At 38.2% G+C, this 23,413-nt stretch overlaps 1 protein-coding gene across 4 annotated transcripts in view; it reads left to right on the top strand.

Moving 5' to 3' along the window:
• The window catches only part of FIGN (fidgetin, microtubule severing factor), a 102,921-nt gene that overhangs the window by 77,201 nt on the left and 2,307 nt on the right, over positions 1-23,413 (top strand). For all 4 annotated transcript variants that reach the window (XM_071562433.1, XM_071562436.1, XM_071562435.1 and 1 more), the window contains one exon: positions 15,965-23,413. This exon is cut by the window's right edge and continues 2,307 nt beyond it. In XM_071562433.1, the coding sequence (XP_071418534.1) occupies positions 15,965-18,210 (2,246 nt within the window). In that variant the 3' untranslated portion in view covers positions 18,211-23,413. The remainder of the gene's footprint in view (positions 1-15,964) is intronic.

Raw genomic sequence — 23,413 nt, 5'->3', positions numbered from 1 at the left:
TAAACATTGGGTCATTGCTAGAGACCAACATCATCTCTACTCTGGGAGGGGAAATAAATATATGTGTATCTTTATATATGTGTACATATGGAAAGAAGAGCATTCTTTGAACCAAAGCTCTATATTGTGTCTCTTTAAAAATCCATGTGAAATACAAATACAGAATCAAATCTGTAATAGTGAGGAACATATTTCCCATCTCGTGCTTCAGGGCATAAGCTTATCTGCTGCTGAGATCAGGCAGGAATCCCCCTTCAACCCTGTTTTGTTTTTCATTACACAACTGGCTGTTTGCATTATGTTTTTTATTAGAACTTGATTGTTTAATGACAAAGATACAGAGTTATCCTAAAATAAATAGAAAGCTCTATAGTGGAGAAGCAGAAAATAGACTCAGTGAAAAATAAAGACAAGGACTGCTGGATTCTGCTGTGCTCACCCCAATCCCTCCACAGCCTGCAAATGTTTTCCTCACTTACACATGCATTTTCTTTATTAACCCCCATCCCTCAGACAAACCTACAGCTGTATTGTATAGGACCTGATGGTGTTCCTTTTGCCTCTTTCATTTCCATAAGCAATTTCATTCCGGGAAGTTGTGTACTAGACTGCTCTACCTTTAAAGAAAGAACTACTAGGCACGTCTGTGTGTTTAAACCAGTCTGAAGTGCAGGGAATATTGTCTGCCATAATACAAAGGATTGCAGTTCTGTTGGACAAATGTTCTCATCTGCTGAAACTAATCTATTATGTAGCTTTTGTAAATGTGTCATAATAGAACAGTAACCTCAGCAGTGTACAGAGGTGGTTTGTATGCAGTTGTTTGGACAAGTGGTTGCTTATATTGGAACAATTGATTTTATTTTGGGGTTTGGGGGGGAGGGGGTTGTTCCTTGAAAAAAGCCAGAAAAAAACCAATGCAGAACACCAAGTAAAAGAATTTCATATGATGTTTCATCCAAGCTGCTTTCTCCTCAAAAAAAACCCAAAAGAACAACAACAACAACAACCAAAAAACAAAACAAAAAAATCATGGAATGGTTTGAGTTGGAAGTACCTTAAAAATCGTCTAGTTCCAACTCTCCTGCCACAGACATGCCATGCCATTCTACTAGGCCACTTCAGTTGTGTTGTCCTGAGACAAGCAACTCCAGGGCATGACTCAGGTTTGGATGACAGCAAACACTCCCACTAGAGCTGTTGTCTCTTTCTTGGCTATAACCCTGTGGAGAGTCTTCAACCATTACACCGCTGAGGTTCTGGCTGATGGCAGCATCTTAACCTAAATGTGGGTCTTGAGGTTCTTCTCATTGTCCTTTTTATAGGCTGCTGCTTTTCTTTCTCACCAATTCAGTGTTTTGTGGCAAATTCTGCCTTGATTTTAATCTGCCCCTATATCTTCACCTCCTTCTTTGACTTCCTATGCTTTTACAATTTCTTATGCTAGTCCATACTCATGTATATGTGACATTGTATCTCAGCTGCCCAGAGTAGTGTAAAATGTGGGAGGTCCCACTTTTTCAATGGAAATTCCTCTAAGAGTCAGGTAAGACTTCGGTGATCAGGCTAAGCAGGTCTAGAGATATCAGAAGGAAAAGTCTCAATTTCTATTGAAAGTCAGGTGTTGTTCAGGGTCAGCATTTTAGGTGAGCAGACTGATGTTTTGTAGACTTGATAAAATACAGATGGATCTGAGGCAGAAAAATGATTTTTTAATTTATTTTTTTCATCATAGTGCTAGGCTACAGAAGGAATCCACTTAAGGTTCTCCCCTGATTTAATTCTATGTTAGAAGTAAGAAAGGATGGTAACAATGGTTTTATAATGATGCCTACGACACCTCTTTGGATGCTACATTTCTGTCAATCTCAGTTTTAAACTACAAAAAATATCTTAATGTATTATATTGAAGGACTTACTTATGAACAATTGATGCTTCAGAGCATCTGTGCTTAGTAAAACCAACAGTACAAAATGCATATTATGCATCTTAGACCATCAGGTTGTCACTCACAAATGGTGTGACGTTTAATGCATTATTCACAAGTACAAGAGGAGGCAGTCCAAAGCAGTTGTGGAGTCTCTGTTATTTTATTCTTTTGTATTTTATGTTAGGTTATTTTGCAAAGAGGAGAAGCTAAGTGTGTGACTTAAAGGTGCAGAGTTTGGAATTGCATGATAGGATAAGCAGCAGCAGCATTAGAAATGTTGGATTTGAGTAAAAATTCATTCAGATTTAAGAAACTGGAAGATATTTTGATCTGGAAGCTACAAAACCCCATCTGGGAATGAGTTCTGGACATGGGGTTGTATTGGGATTTTTTTCCTTTTTCCAAAGAAGCACATACCACAAAATCAAATGAAACTGGCATTAATTTGGTAGTCTTAATTCTCTTTGTTGTATTGACTCAGAAGGCTGCAAACAAATACGGAGGCTTAGAAGCTGCATACTGAAGTTTGGGGGTTAGAGTATGCAAAATATGTTATGAGCACACTCCTTCAGTAAAAAACTCATCTTAATGTCTTAACATGGAATTCTGATATAAAAATCTTGGTTAAAGAATATTGGTTTTCATCATTTTGTTGGTGGTTTCACTATTGGTTACTCGTGTTTATGCACTTCTTTCCAAAGTCTTGGCTGCCAACACAAACCTTGTCCAACAGAATCTCTAGTAAGCAAAACAACATTTGCATCCCTATGTGTTTCTGTAGTGGAAGAGAAAAAGGTAGTCTTGGTCATTTCTTATTGATAACTTTAAATATTATACCAAGCCTGAATCAATGAGAACAGCAGCTATTCGTCAAGATTCACTCTGGATATTTAATTAGCTAGGGTTATACATGCAATTTATTTTCTTTTTTGCCACTTTCAGCGTTTGTTAGGTCATAGTATTGATATGGCTAGTGCAGCAGGGTGTACGTCTAGTTAAACTGAACCTTCTATTGATGAAAATTTATCTCTTGCAGTTGGCTGTGTTTTATGAATAATATATGTCACAATATTACATTTTCAGATCCATGATGTTCTTTACATTAGGAACTTGATTTTTGTTGCTAAGTTGGTAGTGGAGTTGATAGTATATGAAACAGGAGAAACAGCATTAACTGTATGTATGTGTGTGTGTGTGCAAATATATACATATATTAGACATCCATAATTTTATTTTGAAACCAAGCAATTTGCTCTGGTTTTTTGTGAAGCATTTTCAGCTGTTACTGTGGAAGGAGAACTGACAAGTGTTTCTTCAAGTGTCTCCTTTTATTGGCCATTTTTGTTCATTATTATTCAGCTGATGACAACAACATTTTTTATTTGTATTTTAATGACTGGAATTTGTTAAGTGATGGAAGAGCAGTCAAACAAAGCTAGGTGGAATTAACTTTATGTATGCTTCGTAGATGATACTGGACTTGCAGTACTCTGTACATTCCCCAAATACTCTCTGATTAAGTACCATTTATAGACGTAATCCAGCCTAGCACAGTCTTTTAAGCAGTTTTAAAATCTTCTCTGGAAATATTGAACCCCAAGTATTTTCAAATGTATTTTCAGGGAGAAAAAAGGTCTATATTGCAGTAAATCTATCATCACAGCTACCAATTCCTTGAGCTTAATTATGACACTACTAAATGTGAAAATCTATTCAGCGCTAGGAACACTTTTCACATTACATTCACGCTAAAGATTGGCTGTTAAGAGCTCATTACTGGTAGTTTTCTAAAGAGTGGTTTATTAAACACTGTTACCTAATAAGCATCTTTGGTGGTGCAAATTGCTGAAAACAGTAATGAGTCTGATTAGACTTCATTTCAATTACGACAGCTTGTCTTGCAAAAAAAAAGAAAAAAAAGAAAAAATCTCTCCTTGATGCTTTGGAATCCGACTACAAGGCATTAGATGGTTTAAAAGGAAAATGCCACCTCTGTGTTTCCTTTCCACTGTTCAATAATGAATAGAGAGCTGTCCAAGTAGCCGTCCAATTTAACACTTTGGAAAACTAGATGGGAAGCATTGGAAGCACAATCTTGTTTGCTTAAAAATTCTACAATGTCTTTTCATTTAGTATATCTAAATAGGGTCATATTTAGGTTTCCTCTGCTTCCCTTGCGTAATAATATAAAGCTGTAAGAAGAGAGAAAATTAAAATTATTCACTCCTACCTGCTTTGCAGAGGTTATGCGTTCCTCTGATTAGTGTAATGCACCTTTCAATTGTTATCTGTAAATCTTTTACAGATCTGTAAATCGTTTACATGCAATTGCAAAACTCTCACAGCTTTCACAGTACCTTGTAATTCAACCTGGGTTTTGTTTTAACTTTAAAAATTTTTTGTTTGGAAGTAAAAACAAATCTTAAGAAATTTTTACTACAGATATCGTATACTTCAGTGAATATTTATTTGTTTGTAAGCTTAATTTGTTATGTTAAGCGTGTTTACTTATATTAATGTTAAGATTTTTTTTAAGTCATTCCTTTATGTTACTTACACATTCAGGATGAAAAGAGAAATGTTAATAGAAATATTAATAGCTTATAATTGCTGAATACTTTATAAAATTCTATGTTCCTGTTGATAGTGTATAGCATTTTTAATACTAAATTCATGTGGATGCTCTTCTCCTATATCATTTAACATAAAATTATATGGAGACTTTTGTAAATGAGACCTTGTAATAAATTATACCTAGAGAACTGACAGAAGAGGGACACGCATGGCAGGTTGCAGTGCTTCTGAAAGTGGTTGTTGGACTGAAGTCTCAAAGTGTGACTGAAATTAAACTGCTGTCCAGTTTGCAACAAATTTTAGGGAGGTTCACATTCAATAAAGCTTGAATGCCACCTAATTAGACATAGGAAATTAATCAGAAACTTAGCTGGTGCAGCAAATATCAGAACTCTCTATCTAGATTTTAATGAAATATTTTCTGTGATGAATTTTTATTAAACACATGGCACAAACCCCAAATACTGGGAAATAAAATATTAGTTGTGTAATTAACTAGTGAATAATTGTTGCCTTAAAAGAAAATTATAAAGTAAAAAGTGGGGCACATATATCTCCTTTGCAATAGCTTGTAAACTTCAGTGGCTTTTTCTGACTTCGAACCAGAGAAGTGACAGAAGAATCAAGCCCATGAACCTTGAGGTCTAAGTATCTTGTACTGGCACCAAAACTCTTTTTTGGCTCCTTTTTATGATGTTACCTTTCTACCTTGTCTTTGAAATTCTTACAGTTAGCTGAGATATATTTTGTGAGAGAAAGGGCTTTCATCAGTGTGCATCATCAAGCATCAGTAAAAATAGTGTGTGTATGTGGGGGGTTGTTAGTTTCTTTTGGGTTTTTTTGTTAGTTTGGTTTTTGGTTTTTTTTCAACAGCGTACAAGCATAAGTGCTATTATTCAGCTATACAAATGTGTGCCTGTAGTGCGCTTTGAGATGCTAATCAGTGGAGCTTGACTTCTGTACCCCGAAGCAAATTTTAAAAGTATTTCATCATTTGGTGACTACATATGCAATAACACTGTGGACAAAATTACAGAAAAATAACACAGTTTATTGTTATTTAAGCTATCAACAGTGCTCAGCTAGTTATTGATATGACCATTGCATTTTTGTTGTGTCTTGAAGGCTGTTCACAGAAATGGCTAAATTTGTGTGATATCTACAAAGGAATGTGACATTTTATCAGCTGGGCTCCATCATTTCCTTCTATTTTTAAAACAAGTGCATTCTTTTTTTTTCCTGCTCCCTGAAAATGCCTGTGCACCCTGTCAATGACATACTGTGTGTCTTAGGAAACTTTTCCTGTTGCAGGATGAACTTTGCATTTTCTTGAGGAAGAACCAACATCTAATATGAGGAATTAGGTTTTTTTCCTTCCCACTCTCTCCAGGAATGTGGCAAAAATATCAGCATACACAGAGTTCAGTTTCTCAGTTGAGACATTCTCTCTCTGGTGCCTTGGTGCCTGTGTGCGTAAAATACATAAATGTGTTTATATATAGACAGAGAGATTTCTATATTTGTCTTTAGAAAATTCTGTTCCTCCTCTCCCTGTCCCCCAGATAATTTGTCAAGCTAACTGAACTACTTCCTTTCAAATACTCAGGAAACAATACAGTAAGTCCCAAACCAAGAGCATGCAAAAAATTGGCTATATTCCATTCTTCAATAGTTAATTCAGATACGTTTTATTGAGTGAGCAAGAAAGAATCTTTGGAATTTGTGAAATACAATAATTGAAAGGTTTAAGTGGGGGAAAGATTTATCTCAGCATAGTGTTTCTAGGATGTCAGTTCTTTGGTTATGCTTCTGCTTTTAATCTTGTTTCTCTGCTTTGTGGGGAGCAGGAAGGAAAGGAAGGGTCAGCTGCTCATGCAGCCGAGCCCGGGAAGGAGCTGTGCCGGAGCTCTGTTTTCCCTAACAGTGTGATTAGTACAGTTTTGATGACTTAGCTAAGGTGTTCCCTACCTTGGGGAGGAAATCTCAGGCTCCATGTGGTAGTATCATCCCTTCTTACGTCATCTCTCATGTTGTAATATAGACATTGTTGGTTAGTTGTTTTTTTAATGGAGAGACCAAATAAGTGTACAGGTTAATAATGCAATCCTTTTACACGGAATATTGTCTTTGAAAAGACAGTGTACACCAGCACTAGATGCTCTGATGCTTATAGTAGAGAGAAATGTGTGTGGTGTGTGTCTAGTATGATGGGAAAAAGGGGAGAGTGGATGAGCTCTGCTAAGAGCTCCCTGCTCTTAATCCTGGGCCACGTCAGGAGCATTCTAAAGCAGTTTATCTTCATATGTCGTCTTGTATATAAGAAACAACACTAAACCCACCAAAACTCATTTCATATGTAGCTTTTTCTCCAGCCTTCAGATCAAAGTTATTTTCTTCAGGCTGGACTAAATTATACACAGGTCCCAGGAGTGAAGGACACTGAATTAATGCACTATGTCAACCAGTCCTGGTTATAGAATATTTTATCGAAGTGTGAGACACAACATCTCTTTACTATTTCATTAAAAATTAATGTGCAGATTGCCAAAAAGCAAAAAGCATAAATAACATAAACAAATTTTGTGAAAGGTTTGTACACTGTAGATAGGTTAAGGATTTTTTTTCTTGAGTATCAGATTACTTCTATATATACTTTTAATCAGTATTTGTTCTCATTTAGCTAATTAGCAGAGGTACTCTAATCTCAGTAAAGCAACTGTTCATACCTTTCCTATGTTGGTAGCTTTTTTCCTTTAAAAGGAAAGCAATATTCCTGGTTGCAAGCTAAAGCATTGTGTTAATGGCCCATATAAATTTGCTCTTTCATTTTGTTAGTTGAATGTAAGGAGTTGAACCTGACTACAGTTATTTGAAACTTTGTGAAATTGAGCTTTGACTTCATATTTGTAAGGTGAACAGGGCTGGCTAGATAAATCTAGATTTAACCTTCTATTGCTATACATAAAGCCATGAAATACATAAATACTTTTTTTAAAGTATGATGAGTGGAAAATATATTAAAAATTACATTGTAATGGAATTTACGCAGTGTGCTACTGCTGTTAATTGGAGGGAAATATATTTGAAATAACTCTTGCAATGTAACTTTTTCTTGTGTTTTAGGACAAAGTGATTTTCTACCATTTTCAAACGCCTTGATATAAAATAATTCAGCATCAGTTAAATCTCTATTGTGCTCCCACTTTGTTCGAATAAAGTATGTCCCTTTATGGCAGTTTTAACCCCATTTATCCTCATGCACAAGTGCTCACCTGTTATTTACTCACATAAGAGAAGGTCGATACTGCAGAACAAGGGGAGTGCTCTGTTGTGACATAAAACATACATATTCATTAGCTCTGCTGTCCCTATGGACATGTGTAGTATGTCCTGATGATCTTCATTTGGCAAAAGGAAGTGAGCTTAAGAAGGAAATTTTCTTAATGGATTTACAATTAATGAAAAAAATATTTTTGAAATGTTTTGTTTGTGGTGAGGAACCAAAGCAATAATTCTTAGAGCGAATGAAAGTGTAAAAGGAAGCAATTTATTAAAAGATGATTAGAAACAGAAATGGAAAAAATAATATAATCCAATATTTGAAAATTATATTTTTCATTTATTAATTTTTTCTTCCTAGAAGAGTTTAGGTCATGATCTGAATGTTCCATAATGGTCTCCCTACTGCTGAAAATTTATTCCTTCTGCCTCTCACTTACTTGTTAAAAAACAAGCTCAGGGTTTTGTGTTTCACCTGCTTCAGTTGATTACATGAGAAACACGATAAGGTACAAAGGTACATTGTCTGCTCTGCTTTTAAGGATTTGTTTATGCTCTTTCAAGGTAAATGTGCCTCAAACTTCACTTCTGGAAGGGGAATCAAATAAAAGGCTACTTCTGCTATTTTTTTTTTTTGCTTTAAAAGAGAGTATATATTTTACTGCACTTTTAAAAGCTTCAGTTGGATTTATTGGAGCCTTGAATGAAGAACTTTAGTGGGAGCACAGTCACACTCCCAGTCTAAACTATTTTGACTTTGCAAATATGCATAAATACTTGTGCCAAGTGGCCAGACTTCATATTAATTCATGACTATATTTTATCATGTAAATATTTTAATTCTCAGAATCACTAGTTATCCTGCAGTAATTATATTGATTCTCATGTTTATATAGGCATAAATTGCAGATTATGTCGTATATTCAATCTTTTTAAAATACATTATAGCTATGTGTTCGTTGGACTGCAAAAAGTGATGTTTTTAAATATAAGTTATGCTTACATTTGTTTACAGTTACTGTTCTTCTGATTTTTCTCTCAGAAATTATTGTGATCTTATTCATTTGGCATTGACAAAGCATGCTAGGTCCTTTAAAGACATGCTACTGCTCCAAGCTACTTGACAGAAAGAGCTTAAAAATGTAAATCCTGTCAAGAGAAACCATCATAACAGGTTAAAAGAAAACCCAATTATAGTTTTCATTATTGTATTCTCTAGTTGGCTTAGAAAAGTCTTATGGGCAAATGAGTACGGTGAGGGGAGACGATAAAGTAAAATATTTCAAAGGTAAAGTACAATTAATGATAAATATGAACAATTCTCTACATATATGGGTTCCAACACATGTGCATGAATGGTTTTAACTTGTGGTAAGCAACGATTGTACATCAGTGTGGTTACACTGCAAAGATGGAGCCCTGAACTGAGAATATTTTTGTGGCAGGGGTTGCTGCCTCAGAGAAACCAACACCTCCGAGGTGGCAGCATCCTGGGGGATCCCATGAGTGCCAGCTAATGACTCCAGTCCCTACCAGCCACATCTGTGGGGTGCTGCTGCATTGGCCTGTGGTCCAACCTGCTTCTGTTGACAAAATATGCTAGTGTCATCTCTGGACCTAGTTTCCCTTTGCTTGCTTGACTATTATTTCTCTTTATTTCTGTTTCTTAAGGCCTTTGAAGCTGATGGATCTGCTAAAGGCTGTTTAGCCAGAGATGTCTTTGTGACTATCAAAGGCGGCTTCTTTATGTAAATGGCGGGGAGGGGGCTGGAGGGGGAGAGAACTCATTTGCTGTACTATTGCAATTTGCTGTTGTAAGGTGTGAAAGTGTGATTTTGAAGGAGTAATCATTTGACAATATTTAAGTTAAATAATTGAGGTGCATCAGTTTGAGATTTCATGACTGGAATTTCATTTTTAACTGGTCCAGAATCTCATAAAATATGTAGCATTTTTCTTACTGCTTTTATCTTTAAGTGCTGTTGACATATATGTGATCCTCCATATTACTGATGATTTAAGTGTTTTGTTTTAAAGATTGAAATGCTTTGACTATTCTTCCTAGCAGCTTGCTCGCACTGATGTGCAGGGCATGAATATGTAGTAGAAGGAAGAACAGACCCCTACCAAGAAAATGCAGAGAGCACTTTCCAGGCCTGTTTTTGTGAGTTTGTGGCTGCCACTTACTGAAAAAAGCTTCCAAAGTTGGGACTGTACAGCTGGGCATCTCAGTTGGAGGTTCATCCTCCCACCGAGTCCTTTGACGTCAAAGGAGTTCCTCATGGACTGGAGCAGAGGTCTTCACTGAGTAATTAGAAAATAAATGTGGGAATCATTTTCTTTCTTTTTTTTTTCCCCGCAAAACATAATTAGCTCAAAACCCCTCTTCAAATCCACTCTTCAAAATCCCTCCTGTTTCCAATTAAGAGAGATCAGTTGCACTATCTTAAAACAGTTGAAATTATGCTTATTAATAAAAAAGTGGAGTGTAAAAGAATTTTTTATCTTGAATTAATTTTTATTATTATGAGACATATGACAGTATACAGTCTTATGAAATATTATCAGATTTAGTACAAATGCAGGGAGTTGTGTGTCCTACATTTTGAACAGCGGTTACAGTATGACTCATTTATTCATCTTTGCCCCATGCTGAAGAAGGATTTTAAAATGTGTATTTAGGGCCTGATGCTCAATGTCCTAACACCGTTAGCTTGCGCTGAAGTAAGAGACTTGAGTCATATTGGCCAGTGAATAGCTGTTTTGGCAGAGCCAATCACTGTATGTCCACAAGAAGCAAACCCTTGGCTAAAATCATTATGTTCTGTACTTATTCTCTTGAATAATTTTGAACAGGGCTGAGAGCAGTTCAGTGGGCAGGGACAGTTTTGGGGGTCTGTTAGCAGTTCAAAATGAAGTTTGCATCCACTTTCAAGTCTAGAGGGAGAAGAGTTGGTAGTACTCAGAGTTTTGGTTTTGGAGGTGTTTCCTGTCCTGAACAGTGTGCTCCTACCAGTCTGATACAAACAGTTATCAGAAGCATCTCGTTTACTGGTTCGTTGCTTGTACAGTCTAACCCTTTTCAACAGCGCATTAGGCAGTTGCTTGGATCATATTTAACAACAAGCCTAAAGTGCAAAACCTGCTTGAGGTACTGATGTTTACAAAGGAATTTGCAGATCTCTGCTACATAGGACCTATGCACTGCAGGGGTGAACAGGGCAGGAACAGAGAGACCGCAAGGTATGGTGAAGGAACAGTTGGAGGCCCCTGATCCAAACTGAAACTTTGTTAGGCTGGCTGGGAAAGTTGGTGTGCTGCCCTGCTTCTAGTGCCTTGTGCAGAGTAGCTCTGGGACATTCAGGTATTTCTCACCATCATCTCTAGAAATGAAATGCAGCCTCTGCTGGTATCTCAAGGAAAACCACAGCTGCATATGATTTACTTTTAGTTTGATTATTTCATTAGAGTTGTGAATAGATGAGAGGTTTACTGAAGTTCCAGTATCCTTTGAGGCACGTTGTTGCTAAACAAATTGGTGAGCTGGGACACTGTAAATCCTTTGTGGTGGTTTTATCCAACATGGTCATAGCTTACTAGCTGGATGTTTCCATGCCTGTTTTCAACAGAAACTCTTGTATTTAAATTGAAGGGAAAGGCTAGTTATTTATCTTTTTTTGACAGATATAATCCTGTAAGGGGATGAGAAGTTTGACCTGATACTGAGGGCACCAGCATTGGGGGGTTCTTTGTATGCACAAACTCATTTGAGCTCCCAGCAGAATCAGGCCCCATTGGACATCCAGGATGTGTAGGATGTTGGTAGCTCCTTTTTGCATTCAGATTGCCGTGTTATCTTTTCATAACTCTGCCATTTTTTCCTTTTTTTTCCCCTTCTGTTTGTTTTAATTCATAGATCTGAATATGTAAGTGGATTTCTGCCGTATGGAATTATTATATGTGAAACTGATGAAGTATTGTGTATTAGATTTTCCATTTTCAGCCTAAGTGCACAAAATTAGAAGGGGAAAAAATGGTCAAACACTTGACTGAAATAATTCAATAATGAAATTGTTGACTATAATTACTTTAAATGTAATTCAGATAGATCCAACTGGAAGAATTATGGAAGAGGGATGTATAGCAAGGCTGTCAGGACAGGGAAAAATACATACTGCTAAAAAAGCTTACGCTGCCTCTCTATGTAGTGTATTAAATTTATCTTAAAAGCAGTTCTCTGATAAGTACATGCCTGTACTTAAAGAACAGAGTCCTTTCCTGTTGCTTTTTACCACACATACCCGCACACTTTACACAGTTCAAAAATATTGATAGCTCAGAGGATTCTCAAGTTTGCAAAGATTTTTATTGAAAGATACATTCCGCCTTGCATTGCTTCTGGATTTTCAGTAAGTTATTAAGCAGATATACTATCTGCAGGACTGTGGTTTATGTCAGAGTTTAAATTACACTAAAATAATAAAAAACCCCTACTTCTAATATGCCTCTGTTTACCAGATTTTACGTGTTTATGTCAGCATTTGGATTCCTAAAAAAAAGAACTGCAGGAAGATGTATCAGCTCAAACAAAAACCAATTAATAAAATAAAATTTAAAATAGGGAGAGGAAGTGGCTACAGATATTTAACAATTTATGGCCAGGAAGGGCGAGAGGGAGAAATGTTGACATAATTAAAAAGAACTGCAGCTTCTTCTTTTCTCCCAAGTCAGACATTTGACTTACTTCAAACAATTTTTGAACTATTTACAAATAGAGTCAAACCTAGCAAAACTTTGCTGCATTTTTAATTAATATCAAATTGAAAAAATGGCTCATTGTGCCCCCCAGTCCAGACCATTCCACTGCACTCCATGTAAATACAGATTTCTTCACGCCTTACTAAAGCAAAAAATATGCTTATGGTTAACTATTAACCTGTGCTTCCAAATAACACTAATGATTGTGATGTGCTGGAATAAATGCTCATGTTTCATGGGATGAGAACAGTCCTGTTCTCTTAAGCTTATCTAATCAAAGTCTAATCCTGCCTTTACAGCCTTTGTTAAATGCACTGGTATTTAATATGCATCAATAAATAAACTTTCAATTATTGTGCAGTGAGCATATCCAAACATAGCATGACAATGTGAAACTACTGGTCTATCTAGCAATTACTCTAAATAAAGAATGCTGATGATGTGGTTTCCCCCCCTCCTCTTATAATGGATAATTTAGATTTTCTGACATTCCTTTGCAGCGTAATAAGAAAAATAAATTAATCTCAACAAAATCCAAAGAATTGAATTTTTATACCATCTAAATACATCTCCCCCCTGTGACTAGAAATTTAATTATTTTAAAAGCACATGATCCATTCTAAATAAAAGAGTAAAAATTAAATTTTTTTAAGTATTTATGAAAAGTATTTTGAAAAGCTTATGAAGTGGGTACTGTGTATATATGTTGCTGTGCACTGACCTAGTGCATTCTTTTATCTGTTTAAATTTAATAGGCTTTCTTTCACAAGCAGTTAAAGACAATGTGCCAAAAGCATACAGTACAAGTATCAGCCCAGCCAGGTTTTCTGCTTCGTCCATGTCTATTTTACCTTCTTTCTCAGGAGTTTCACTGATGCTTTAATGCATTCTTTGCAAAGAGTCTTTCTCGTGGCATCTGTTCTTTAATTTCTAGTGAATCATCAATCTACTCAAGTTCTGCATCTCTGTAACAGAAGCTTTCAGTGTTTTGGTAACCTTATAAGCCAAATATTGCAGAACACAGATAGGTTTTGTTTTGTTTGGTCTTTTTTTTAATAGGGCAAAGAACTTATATGCTGTTATGCAGTTCTGTGTTACAGAAATATACATATTTTTGCCCTTTAAAAAAGCTTGTAGTAAATCTCATGACATTAGAAGAACTTTAGATACTGATTACTTGCAGTTGGTTCTTGGTGATTTGCTCTTCAGATTTCCAGCAGAATTTAACAAAGTATGATTTCTGGAAAGCTTCTGATAGCTTCTCGTTAAAATTGCATTTTTAAAATGCAATCATTTAAATGCGTGATTTCTATAATTTCTCTCAATTTCTTGATATACTTACTCCCTCTGAAAGGCAGTGGTTGACACATCAGAAACAATTAGTAAAAAAATGTTATATTAATGCTAAATGAAAGAAATAAATCTGCCAAAATCTCAGTCTCAAAGCTGCATTTGTCAAAAAGCACTTCTCTGAATTAACTTTTATAGGATAACTGTATGATTGTTAACAGCCATTTTTCTCAACTTGTCAAAGTGTTTGAAAAAAAAGGGAAAGAGAACAGTCAGTAAGAAAAAAAAAACCCATAAGTAATCAATGGCGTGCCCAGGTAGAGTGAAATTTGCAATACTTGTACTTATAAAATATAAGGCTCCATTAGAGGTACTTTGCAGTTTTCAGCTTAAATTTAAATGATTTAGAGATTTGCAAATACATGAATCCACAAAAAAAATACTCCAAATGCAAATGAGTGCAACCACGATAAAATATAATTGCAAATTAATCTGTTGCTTTATTCATTTATTGTGTAATTACTGCAATCCTTCCCACCTTGTTTTCAGTATTTCTTAATCATTAAGTCGGAAGCATGACAGCAGTGCCAGCCCTGGCATGATTCTCTTTGACTAAAACCTTGTAAATTAACACAATTAGCACAGCATCATCCTGCTAATTAACTTCCAGTGTCTGGTGCAGTGGTTTTGCAAACAAGGAAGAGGGAGTCAGAAGGGAATAAACATGCCATTCTGTTACCAAACTGTGTGCTGTGTTAGGCTTAGCTCAGCGAGGCTAAGCTGGCCATGTCAAATGCCAGAGTCAGGCAATGAAGAGCTAAAGGGGTTGGGGAGAGAAACAGGAGGGGGTAGAAGCTGTCAAAATAGACTGCAGTAATTCAGAGGGGAAGGAGTGCCACAGATGCTTCATTTCGACTAGGCCTCCGCCTTATCAGGGAATCTGTGCCAGAGGGCACAAGACTGTTTGCAAAAATCACTTTTGGTAATACGAGAGAGATTAAGGAGGTCTGTTTGATACAGCTGTACAAAACAGCAATGTGTCTACCATGCATGGATATGAGTTGGAGGGGGTTATCTTAACACTGGAAAATTGCTGTTACCCGTTGTGGTGGATCCAAGAAGGGGGGATAATTCATGTCACATTATTAAAAGATTAATTTAAAAGATGAAATTTGCATTTTTTCTTTTTTTTTTTTTTAATTGATAGGTGTACTTTTTGTTTTTATTGTTTGGTTTTGTTTTTTTTTAATAGCTAGCTGTGAAAGACACAGAACTTTTAGGGACTTGGCTACATTTTCTTTTCCTTTTCTTCTTTTTTTTCTACTTTATTTTTTTTTTCTTTAACCCTCTTTCTTTGTACCCTGGGGGCTGTGAAGCGGAGTGGGGGAAGAGAGAGCAAGCAGGGAGACCGACAGACAAGTCATGCTTGTTTTTTTTTTTTTCCAGACCCTCAACAACAGAACTGAGAGGCAGAAAGGAGCCAGTTGTAATTCATACCGAGTTGTAGGCTTTGTGTGATGAAAGCGACAGAGCGCTGCCTGGGAGATTGCTTTGCTGCACTCCACGAAGCAGATTTGAAACTGTCGTGGACCACTTTAGATGAGAGTTGGATTATGGAATGACCTGCTATGTCTGTGTCATATTGTTCTGCGCAGGGTGCATTATACTCTGCTAACTAGGTGTTCAGTACCAAATAAGAGAGGTATCCTAGATATGATGTGTCAGCTGTGTCTCACATTTTTATATTGGTTAAAATATAAAACTGAAACAGTGATGAAAGAGGACAGAGCCTGGTATGTTAACAGCATATCTGCACGCAGAGTGTTTAAAATATACTGTCTTATTTAATTACTTTGATAAATATAGCATTTCCTGTCTTTTTTAATATAAACAAATAACCCCCTACTGAATTGGCAAAAAATGTGGCTACACGTGTATGTGCCTTTAATAAACCAAGCAGTTCATACTGCTTCATAAGGCCATTGCATTTTCTTTCCTAAAGGACTGATGGTGTTAAGTAGAGTGTTTCAGAGAGCTGAAGAAGTTCACAGACAGTATGTTTGAGAATTCATTTAGAAACATGTGAAAATGGCCGAGGTCACTGTTAACTTTGTTGTTTCCTGCTGCCCTAGGCTTGAAGATGCAGTGGACGCCGGAGCATGCCCAGTGGCCAGAACAGCACTTCGATATCACTTCGACCACCCGGTCCCCTGCCCACAAGGTGGAAGCCTACCGGGGTCACCTGCAGCGCACCTACCAGTATGCCTGGGCAAACGACGACATCTCAGCTCTGACTGCCTCCAATCTGCTGAAAAAGTATGCAGAAAAATATTCCGGTATTTTGGAAGGCCCAGCCGAGCGACCCATTCTCAGCAATTACTCTGACGCTCCCTCGGGGCTGGTAAACGGGCGGAAGAATGAAAGTGAGCCTTGGCAACCATCTCTGAACTCAGAGAGCGTGTATCCCATGAACTGTGTCCCAGATGTCATCACTGCCAGCAAAGCTGGGGTAAGTGCAGCCCTCCCTCCCGCAGATGTCTCAGCCAGCATTGGGAGCTCTCCTGGGGTGGCCAGTAACCTGGCTGAACCCAGTTACTCCAGCAGCACCTGTGGAAGTCACACTGTTCCCAGTCTTCATTCAGGGCTCCCATCTCAGGAATATGCCGCAGGATACAACGGCTCATACTTGCATACCAGTTACAGCGGCCAGCCAGCACCTGCACTTCCATCCCCTCATCCGTCTCCCCTGCATAGCTCGGGACTTTTACAGCCCCCACCCCCCCCACCACCAGCCCTTGTCCCCGGCTACAATGGGACCTCTAACCTCTCCAGTTACAGTTACCCTTCTGCCAGTTACCCTCCTCAAACCGCTGTTGGCCCTGGGTACAGCCCTGGGGGGGCCCCACCACCCTCAGCTTACCTGCCTTCAGGAATTCCTGCTCCAACCCCTCTGCCACCCACCACTGTCCCCAGCTACTCCTACCAGGGCCACGGTCTGACACCCATCGCGCCGTCTGCCCTCACAAACAGTTCAGCCAGCTCTCTCAAAAGGAAAGCTTTCTACATGGCAGGGCAAGGAGAAATGGACTCCAGTTATGGAAATTACAGCTATGGCCAACAGAGATCTACACAGAGTCCCATGTATCGAATGCCAGACAACAGCATTTCAAATGCAAACAGGGGGAATGGTTTTGACAGAAGTGCTGAAACATCATCCTTAGCATTTAAGCCAACAAAGCAGCTAATGTCCTCTGAACAGCAAAGGAAATTCAGTAGCCAGTCCAGTAGGGCTCTAACACCCCCATCCTATAGTACTGCTAAAAACTCGCTGGGTTCGAGATCAAGTGACTCGTTTGGGAAGTATACCTCCCCAGTAATGAATGAGCACAGTGATGAGCACAGGCAGCTCCTCTCTCACCCAATGCAAGGCCCGGGACTTCGTGCAGCTACCTCATCCAACCACTCTGTGGACGAGCAACTGAAGAATACTGACACACACCTCATTGACCTTGTTACCAATGAGATTATCAACCAAGGACCTCCCGTGGACTGGAGCGACATTGCTGGCCTAGATCTAGTAAAGGCCGTCATTAAGGAGGAGGTTTTATGGCCAGTATTGAGGTCAGATGCATTCAATGGACTGACTGCTCTGCCTCGGAGCATCCTTTTATTTGGACCTCGGGGAACAGGCAAAACATTAATGGGCAGATGTATAGCTAGTCAGCTGGGGGCCACATTTTTCAAAATCAGTGGCTCTGGCCTTGTCACAAAGTGGCTAGGGGAAGGAGAAAAAATTGTCCATGCCTCCTTCCTTGTAGCAAGGTGTCGCCAACCCTCGGTGATTTTTGTTAGTGACATTGATATGCTCCTTTCCTCTCAAGTGAGTGAAGAACATAGTCCAGTAAGTCGGATGAGAACCGAGTTCCTTATGCAGCTGGACACTGTACTGACTTCTGCTGAGGACCAAATAGTAGTAATCTGCGCCACGAGTAAACCAGAAGAAATTGATGAATCTCTTCGAAGGTACTTCATGAAACGACTTTTAATCCCACTTCCTGACAGCACAGCGAGACACCAGATAATAGTACAACTGCTCTCACAGCACAATTACTGTCTCAATGACAAGGAGGTTGCACTGCTTGTTCAGCGCACAGAAGGCTTTTCTGGACTAGATGTGGCTCACTTGTGTCAGGAAGCCGTGGTGGGCCCACTCCATGCCATGCCAGCCACAGACCTTTCAGCCATTATGCCCAGCCAATTGAGGCCAGTTACATATCAAGACTTTGAAAATGCTTTCTGCAAGATACAGCCTAGCATATCTCAAAAAGAGCTTGATACATATGTTGAATGGAACAAAATGTTTGGTTGCAGTCAGTGATGCTACTTAAAAAAATGTAATGAATGTTGGCACACACAGAATCTGCTACATAGGGTAGAGAACCCTTTTCAGTAGTGTTAAAATTGCGAAGGGTACTGGGAAGACTACAATTTACCTTGCCTCTAAAGAGCCAGGGTATACTTGAAGGAAAAGTGCATCAAACGAGCTGCTGATCTGAAAAAGCCACACATGACAGAAAGCGCATGTTGATGCTCAGTTCTGTTCAAGCTAGACAATACTCACCAAGGAGCAAGGTGCAAGTGGGTTGATTTCAGAAGGACATGAACCCTGTGTGTTGATTCCATTCTGCTGTTCTTGAGATTTAGTTGCTGTCAAGTGCCTGAAGTGGTGCTTTATTTTTTGTTTGCCTCACAATTACATTGGTGGCATGTGCTAATATAAAGAGCTTTAACTTCAAACATTATTGGACTAAAGAGATGAACGGTTGTGTTGCGACAGAGAGCCAGATTTTTGCTATACTAAGAGCAACAGTATTCCTCAATCCTGTCTGTTCTGTGGTGTTAAACTAAGAACAGGTAAAACAGGGTAATGGTAATCTGGACCTTAATTTCTGCAGTTCATTTCTTTTAATGTTCTGTCTGCAAAAACTCAGGAAAGTGATTGTGATTTGTACAGTACCTCAAAGGAATGTGTTGAAAGCACTATGTACTGCTGAGAGTTATAGGCTAGGCTTCAATGTTACTTTATATTAACTATGTATGTTTACCTCAACAATTGGAAAATGGCAAGGAAAATTACTTTGAATGTATCCAGGAAAAAAAACTAAGGTGTGATATGACTGAAGCTTTACAGTTTTAAGAACTCAAAACAGAAGCAGTTCCCAGTGTTCAGGAGTGGTGTTCTTGCCCAATTTGACAGATGAAACCAGAGCAGAGTGATTTTTCTTGTTGGTAAACTGTAACAGTTTTCAGCATATTGCTCCTTGATAATTACATGATACAGTCTTTAGAAGGTGCATAGATGAATAAAAGAGCCACATCATTGGTTTATGTTAGTATCCGAAACAGTCAAACACAAGATTTGGTAGGATTCTGAGAGGCAAATTACCTTAAGCTGTGATGGCTGGCCTTTGTTGCATGGCCCTAGTCATAGTTTTGAGGCTATTTTGGTGAAGCTGTAGGGAATGGAGTCAGTGTAGGTCCCTGGCAGAGTTATGAGTTGCAGAGCTGTTTATAGCAATGCAGCAGACTGTGACCAAACAAACAGTACAAATAAAGCAAAACTGAACCCTCAAAGTACATTTTATTTCCCTTCCCAAACTAAAGTTGAGTTTTTGTTGTGTATGTATGGCTTCATTGTCTTTAATGCAATATTCATTTAGCATCCATTAGAAATCTTAGGCTGGAGTGTACCCACCATTATTTCTACCTCAGTTTTGTTACATTTTGCTTGGAAAGCAAAGTAAGAACTAGAGCAAAAAATACCACCAACACAAGTCAGATTACATTAGGAATGTGAACCTGCTAAACAGGTTTCAGAGAGCTGATGTTTTTTTCCCTGAAGTCATTTTCCTCTGTGTTAATGCTCTTTACCCCCTTCTTTTTCCTCCCCCAAATATACATATTCTGGTGTCTTCCTTCTGGAAAGACTCGCTGGCATGTGTGGCATTTTGCTCAGTTCTCCCCACCCTCACCCCTGCCCCCTCTTTCTTTTTATCCTTTAATGCTTTCCGTGCAACTCTTTGGTGACAGCTGACTGATGTTGGTAATGTCTCTGAGCAAGAGCAGTGTGTGTTGCAGCTGCCCAAAGCCTCTGCCATCACATGAACAAAACAGCCTTGCTTTTTGAATGTATTTTTTGTTTGTTTACTTTAAAGAAACAGTAACAAAACTGTTGCAAAGCACTGGCATTTAATGTTTCTCTTAAGTAATGTACGGTCAAGACCATTAAATAAATGCACTGAAAAGCCCCAAGAAGAAAGATACCAACCTGTTACTAGGTCATGTTTGTGTTCTCAAAAATTGTACAGACCTTGTCCATTTTGTTAAATCAGTGGAGACATTTAGCATTCAGAAAGCTAATGAGGGATTTTGTGGTATTGCTGGAAATTTATGACTCTTGATTATTACTTTTCTTTATTTTTCTTTTATGATATATATATATATATATATTTAGCTAGAACATGCTAAAAACAGAGCAAATGAACCAAAATCTAATTTAAGATGAATTCTTGGCAAACATTTTGTCTATCTAAAACTTTGTGTTTTAAGCATAAAAGTACCATTTTAAAGAACAGTGCCTTTCATTAAGGATGTAGAAAGTAAGATTTAAGTACATCACCTGCTTTTCTCCTTTTTTTTAATTATTATTATTATTATTTTGTTTTTCTTTTCAACAGCAATTACAGTCTATGATCCTTGTTATGACCTGGTCTTTCTGCTTACCCAAACCTCCACAGGCTACTTCTTCACCTTGGTCATGCCACCATCCTCATATTTTGGGAGGTGTCCCCATTAGCTGTAGGTTCACACTGATCACACTGGCAAGTACCTTGTTGCAGATTGCTGACCCAATTTCTGTCTTAGACATTGCCTTTCATATCTGCCATTGAGCTGTGCTCATTTAAAAGGCTCAGACAAGTTTTGATGAACTGTTTCTCCTAACCATACTCCTAACAGATTTTTTTTGCAGCTTGTAAAATGAAAACTACGCACTAGAGTGGGTTTTTCTCCCTCTTTTTATCCAGTAGCCAAAACAAAAGCAAACAAAATTGTAGATGGTCCCTTTGACTTCCAGCTTTAAGTCATTCTCTTTAAAAAGTCACTCTGGGAAATGGATTTTTCAAATGTTAACCAAAGTGAGAAGCAGGCAGAAACTGAGATGGTGTGCAAAGGCAGGTTCCACACACACATGCTCATGCTCTCCAGGTCTCGATTCAGCTTTGGGGCAGCAGAAGTGGAAAACTTCACCCCTATCACAGCTGCTGTAAGGAGAGGAAAACAGAGCCAGATTGTTACCAAAATTTTTCCTTAGCAGCAGCTATTCTTGACTTTGCTCTGGGAGTGTTCCTGTTGAATTTGGTGAGAGCTTGGCTAGGAACTGCTAACAGGAGGCACCTTAATCCTTCTCCAGGTGGTTTCTGGCCCCTTGTCTGATTGAATTCAGGGCTGAACTGGCTAAGTTGCCTGCCACATCCCATTGTGCTTACTGCTTTCCTTCCGCCTTCCACATTCAGCCCCTGTTTTGTCCCTAGTGAGCAGGTTTTGGCATGCTGCTGGTCCTTGACCCCTCTCAGCAACCTTCTTGTCAAGGAGCATCCAGGAAGGGCAGAAGCATGATCCTGAACTTGAGTGGGTCCCAAATATTAGGATTGGTTTTGAGAAGAGAGACAAAATATGCTTTAGTGGTGTTTTCAGGATTAAATACTTGCTGGTTTTAGACATTTCCATGGTAGAAAGCCATTTATTGTTTTTTACAATTGGACAAAGGTGGGGGCTGCTGCAACAGAACTGCCCAAGTGGTTGGCTGAGGCTTCCTGCCACTGGCACAGCCCTGAATTTTAAGGAACCTGAAGCATCTGCTGTGTCAGCCTATCACTGCAGATGTTTTACATCATATATATATATATCTGTGTGGATTCCTTTCTGCATCAGCTCATTTTCTTCCTTGTACCTTCAAGTAACAATTCCTACAGCAACAAAAGTAAAATAAATTGGAGGAGTATTTCTGCAAGCTGAAGGATCAATATCAATTCAAGGAGGAGTTCATAATGACCTTATGTGAGACAGAAATGGAAATAGTCTGTACTTCTGGCATGTTTCTCTTCAAAATATTTAGAACATTAGTGACAATATATAAAAGTTTGCTGACTGAGCTGATCAATGAAATGTGAAGGCAGTTTACATTAGGGCTATTTACTTTCACATGGATTATTTATCTATTAGTCAGTCTGTATTCTACTCAAATGCAGATAGATAGGCAAATTGTTTTCTTGAGCATTACCAACCTACCAAGGGGAAAATCAACCATCTGACTAAAATACAACATCTGGGTGTCTTTACCAGCTATTTGGAGGCTGTGATCTAAAATGGTACAAGATCACATTTAGGTGTTTTTTCATAGCATGTTTCTTTAGGGGATTGTCTAGTTAAAAAGATGCAAATTAATTCCTGCATCAAGATGTTAATACACTGAAAGCAAGTTTGGGGATATGTCCAAGGTTTTCACTGTCTGCAAATACATACGACTTCAGGTAAAGGGCTGTTCTTATAATCCCCCTACATTTTTCTCTCAAGCACTCCATCACGAGGGAGAGTGCATTACTCAGATCTGAAGGACACACTTTGTCACAAAACAAGGCCATCAAAAGTTGTAGGGCCTCCTACCCTTTCACTTGCACCAATACAAAGGTGGTATAACCTTCTTGATTTAAAGGAATTACTCCTGATATCTGCCCTTGTTAGAAAAGTCATCCCTCCGATGTATAATAATCTATGTCTGTTGGTTTTCATCATCAGCTCTGAAAGCTAACCTTGTCCTCACAGCACTAACTCCTTTCCATCTTGTATGTGTGCATGTGTGTATATAATATTTATATGTGCATACACACCATGTCCAAAAAATAGCTTTGTCTCTTTACTTAGGGGAAAAAAAAAAGGAAAAGTCATTTAATCATCTGCAGATTTATATGAAGCACATTAGTAAACATGGAGATAATAGTATTTCAGAATTCAAAAAAAAAAAAGCCCAGCTGTGCTGGTGACTAACCAATACGTGAACTGAAGCTCACACTCTGCAAGGACCTTTGGTTGACATTCGATTTTGAACCTGCCAGATGCATTTTTGTGAACCAGGGATACTGCATCTTTAATGAACAAGTCTCTACTCTTTCCCCTGTTTTTAAATACAACACAAGCAGTGTAGCACTAGGCACTGCAATTGTCAAAGACAATTAGACTGAAAGCAGGAAAATTTCACCTCCCTGTCTCAGTGATATGTAGAATGTCGGCAGTATGGGTCAGCCTTGCCACAGAGTTGTGTGAGAATATATGAATCAGTCCTATAGAATGTTAAATATTTATAAAATGGTTCTGTACTACACCAAGCTTGGGAGCACATTCATTCCTTCTTGTTGTTTTATAATGGAAAAAAGAAGCAAAAGTTTATTTCCAAATCTAAACTTTATGTGGTTCTATTTTTTTCTCTTTGTTTTGTGGGGTTTTTTTCCTTGTGGTTTATATGC

The sequence above is a fragment of the Pithys albifrons genome, chromosome 8 (genome assembly GCF_047495875.1).
Source record: "Pithys albifrons albifrons isolate INPA30051 chromosome 8, PitAlb_v1, whole genome shotgun sequence".
Taxonomy (NCBI): domain Eukaryota; kingdom Metazoa; phylum Chordata; class Aves; order Passeriformes; family Thamnophilidae; genus Pithys; species Pithys albifrons.
Note: the sequence above shows the minus strand (reverse complement) of the source record. Positions and strands in the feature narration are given on the sequence as shown.